Source organism: Ornithodoros turicata, chromosome 2 (genome assembly GCF_037126465.1).
Source record: "Ornithodoros turicata isolate Travis chromosome 2, ASM3712646v1, whole genome shotgun sequence".
Lineage (NCBI taxonomy): Eukaryota > Metazoa > Arthropoda > Arachnida > Ixodida > Argasidae > Ornithodoros > Ornithodoros turicata.
The window spans coordinates 92,896,662-92,900,671 of record NC_088202.1 but is presented as its reverse complement, the minus strand read 5'-3'; the positions used below and the strand labels follow the sequence as shown (position 1 = coordinate 92,900,671).

Below are 4,010 nucleotides of genomic sequence, written 5' to 3'. Positions count from 1 at the left end.
CGTTAACGAAAAAAGCCCCGTCACGCGTCACGTGAAACGTGTCACGATGTTCGTGTTAACGAGAGCCCCGCCCCTCGTTGGCTTGCGAACGATGGAAGTGATTAAGCCCCCTGGCCTTTTAACTCATTTAACATTTGAAACATTTCGGTCATTTGTCTTGCGAGAGCGTCAGTCGCTGATCCAGGATTCTATTCAATGTCATCACACTGCATTAGTACACTCTAAGAAAAAAAAAAAGAGTACTTTTACTCCTTTTGGGGACTAAATGCATTGCCACAAGAAGTAGTAAGTGCACGGGAGTGAATGAATGTCACAGAGTGGGGGGGGGGGATTTATTGGCAAAGAAAAAGAAATAAAGGAAGGGGAAAGGTCAGCCATGCAGCAAGCCGCCTTGCTGTTCCCTAAACAAAAAAAAAACAAAAATAAAAAATATAAACAAGAAAGAAAAAGAAATAACAAAAAGACAAATAAATAAATAGACAAATAAAAACAAGAAAAAATAAAAAAGAGACACTCGGCTCACAGGGAGCCCAGGAGGCCCGTATCACGCAGAAAGCGGAGCACTGCTTTTGTGACTCTCAATTGGCTAGTTCGCTGCACGGGGCGAAGGAGTGTTGTGAGAGAAACATCTGTCCGTTCGTCCGCCCACCCAAGCTCTGAGAGGTGTTGCCAGAGCACGGCCCGATGATGGTGGTGACGCTGACAGTGGAGGAGCTGATGGGAGCTATCGTCTTCTACGGCGCAGCAGGGCTAAGTGGGAGATGGGACGCGGCCTATTTTGAACAGGAGTGAACGGGTGAGGGCAACGTTCATCCGAAAACGGTATAGAAGGGACTCCTCCTCGCGGGTACTGCGGCGGCCGATGACAAACTCCAGTGAGGGGTCGATGGACTGCAGGAACGCATTATGTCGGATAGCGTCTACAACAAACTGGCGGGTGCCGTCGCCGCAGAGACGCCGTATTAGCAGGCGACACGCAGACACCGGGAGCGGCAGTAGGGGCACCGGCGTGGGCGCATCAAGCGCGGCACGTCTCGCAGCCGCGTCACCACAGGTGTTTCCGTGTAGCCCTGTATGCCCGGGTACCCATTGAAGGCAGCTACGGTGGCCGACCGAGGAGAGGTGGGCGTACTCCTGAAGTACCATGGTACGCAGATCATTCACGACGCCCGGGTGGTATGCTGACAGGAGTGCCAAAGACGCCTTGCTGTCTGTGAGGACGACCCATGCATCGGGCATAGATTCAGCGATATGCCGCAGAGCGGCAAGCAGTCCGAGTGGCTCCGCATCCGTGGAGGACACTGTGTAGGGAAGTCTGAGGGCGAGGTCACGGTTTTCCTGCGAGACGTAGTAGGCCGCTGCTGAAGACTCATTCGCTACCGACCCATCAGTATAGATCGCGCGGCTCAGCTGATAGGCCGAACTGAGATGCTCGAGCGCGAGCTGGCGGGCTACTGTCACAGGCACATCGTTCTTCCTCTGGAGGCCGGGGAAATGGCACAGATCCCAGGTCTTGCAAGCGTCCACATCGCCGGGCCGTGCAAGGGCAGGGAGGACTGTGCAGGGACGGACCCTTTGACGGAACGAGAGCACGACCGAAGTCAGAGGCCGGACAGTCTTCGTCGACGTGGCGAAGGTACTGAAGAGGGTGCCGAGTAAGATACCGTGCGAGAACGTGGAGGGTTGCGCCGTCCCGCAGGACATCGATCGGCGGTCCGCGTGCCTCGGCTTGGACAGAGTATGTCTCGGCGGTCGAAGGGACTCCCAAGCAGACGCGGAGGCTCCTGGCTTGGCTAAAGAGGAGATCTCGATTTCTGCTTCGGTTGATACCACGCTAGATGGGAAGGCTATACCGGAGAGAACCCAGCACGAGGGATTCCTGGACACGGCGGAGGTCAGAGAAGGACGGGCCCCATCGCAAACCAGCGAGGCAACGAAGAACCGCCACGTAGCTGTTGATATTGGTGGTGAGAGACTTAATGTGGCGAGACCAGGAAAGGCCACGGTGAAGTACCACGCCCAGGTACTTGCAGTACGGGACAAATGGCAGCGGTGAACCTTCAATGACGAGCGGGAACCTCGTGAATGATCGACAAGTGAGCACCATGGCCACTGTCTTGCTGGGTGAAACGGAGAGACCGAGGTATGCGAGATACGCGACGATAATATATAAACCTCCCTGCAGTCGATGCTGAATGGTGTCGCGGCGAGCGGCAGATGTCCATAAGCACATGTCGTCGGCATATAGCGTGAGACGCGCGTGGTGGGGCAGCAGTGCAGGAAGAGAGGCCATGATGACATTGAAGAGCAGGGGGCTGGGCACACTTCCTTGAGGAACGCCTCGGCTAGCAGGGTGGGGGTCAGTGTTCCTCTCAGTGGTCCGAACAAACAAGAAGCGGCCGCTCAGGAACAACTGGAATGCCGCGGGCCGATAGTTGGTCGGCTGAGGGGTCGGCTGCGAGGCGAGCGTAATATTCCGTAGCAATATCCAACTCCGTGCGCTCGGTGGGGTGGCTAGGGACAGGGCACGGAATGGGTGCCGGAGCGTGACTGGAGAAGAGATTCCCTTCATTACGTTCCAGATCCGGGTCATGGGGGTGCGGAGAGACAGAGACAGGGTGGGACTACATTTCACATTTCATTGTTCTAAGAGTCCCAGGTACATAATTCGTGCGCATGCATGAAAATACTTCGAATCAAACCGTCAACCGTGATATATTGAGTGATGTAAAATCTTACGACATACATAGGACACAATTTGGGAAGAAAGAAGCGCTAACTGTTTCTTACTCTGTGTGGGTTGGAAATTGCTAAGTTGGCTGAGTTATACAGCCTTATGCATAAGGCTGTTGATCAATCTGAATGCATGCCATCAAATTGACCAAGAGCACATGTTTAGGTAGACTGTTGGATTCGGAAAAGAAAATTTGCGAAGTTCACTGACTATTTGCAGTCCTGGGGAGTAAATGTCGGGGTTAGGGGACTAAACTGGGGAGTAATTGCAATCTAGCATCTAGCAAAGAATGGACAGCACGGCATTGCTTGAACGCCCCCATCCAGAGCTAAGTCAACTGTTCACGAACCAACGTCTACCACGAAGATATAGTGCGGAGAAAGCTCTCTTTTTAGCAATTTCCTTGTTTTCCCGACTCTTCCCAAAGCAAGGAATAGCCGTGGCCTGCGGAGGCTAGCAGGGTACGTAAACTGAAGCGACAGATGGGAAGAGGGAAGGCGATCACGACTTGACACGAGACCGCAGGTTCCAGGAAGCCGTTTCATTACTTTGCCGACTTTTCCCTAAGCAAGGAATGGGAGTGGGAATGGCGACCGGAGAGTCCATAAAAGGGGAGCAGCTCCGTAACCAGGGGAGAAAGAGAAGTGAGGGCAGACGACCACGACTCGTCACAAAACCATCGGGAGCAAGGAGTCAGCGCTCGGACGAGCAACCCTCAACAACTGTATCGCAGGACTCGACACGGACTTCAGACTGTGCAACCTCTCAACAGCCAGCTCGACAGTCTCCATCAGCACTGTGCCGTCACAGATTGTGCCCCAAGGACAGCCGACAGCCTGTGCACAGATCTCTTGTTTTAGATTAAATTGTGTGCCCATTATTTACTGGTGTTGGTCTCGTTCCTTCCACAAACTACCCCAAAGGTACCCCTATCTCGTGTGCTGTCGTTCCTACATCGGGAGCGGTCATCACAGGAGGAAAGGCGCTCCACACAGATGAATCCCTCCAGAAAGATGTCCTGCAGTGGTTACGACAGGACAGCAGCTCGCTTCCTTCTATGCCAAAGATATCAAAGAGTTGCCTCAGCGATGGCAGCGGTTTCTAGGTGCGTATGGTGAATACTTTCAAACAACAACAGCACTAGTTGATGATGAAGATGATGATTGGGGAGTTCTACTTTGAAAAACTGACGTAGTTTGCTGTTTCTCACATGTTTCATTGCTGTCTATTTAAGAAATAAAAGTATGGGTCAACCTTGAACGGCCCTTGTATATCG

The 4,010-nt window shown here is 52.9% G+C and overlaps 1 protein-coding gene across 1 annotated transcript; it reads right to left on the bottom strand.

Annotated features, from left to right (window-relative positions):
* Positions 1-750: 750 nt before the first annotated feature.
* LOC135384869 (uncharacterized) lies at positions 751-2,593 on the bottom strand. Its single transcript, XM_064614052.1, has 3 exons — positions 1,924-2,593; positions 1,006-1,847; positions 751-891 (listed from the first exon to the last, which is right to left on the bottom strand). The coding sequence occupies exons 1-3, from the start codon at positions 2,591-2,593 to the stop codon at positions 751-753; spliced, it is 1,653 nt and encodes a 550-aa protein (XP_064470122.1).
* Between the last annotated feature and the right edge of the window lie 1,417 nt (positions 2,594-4,010).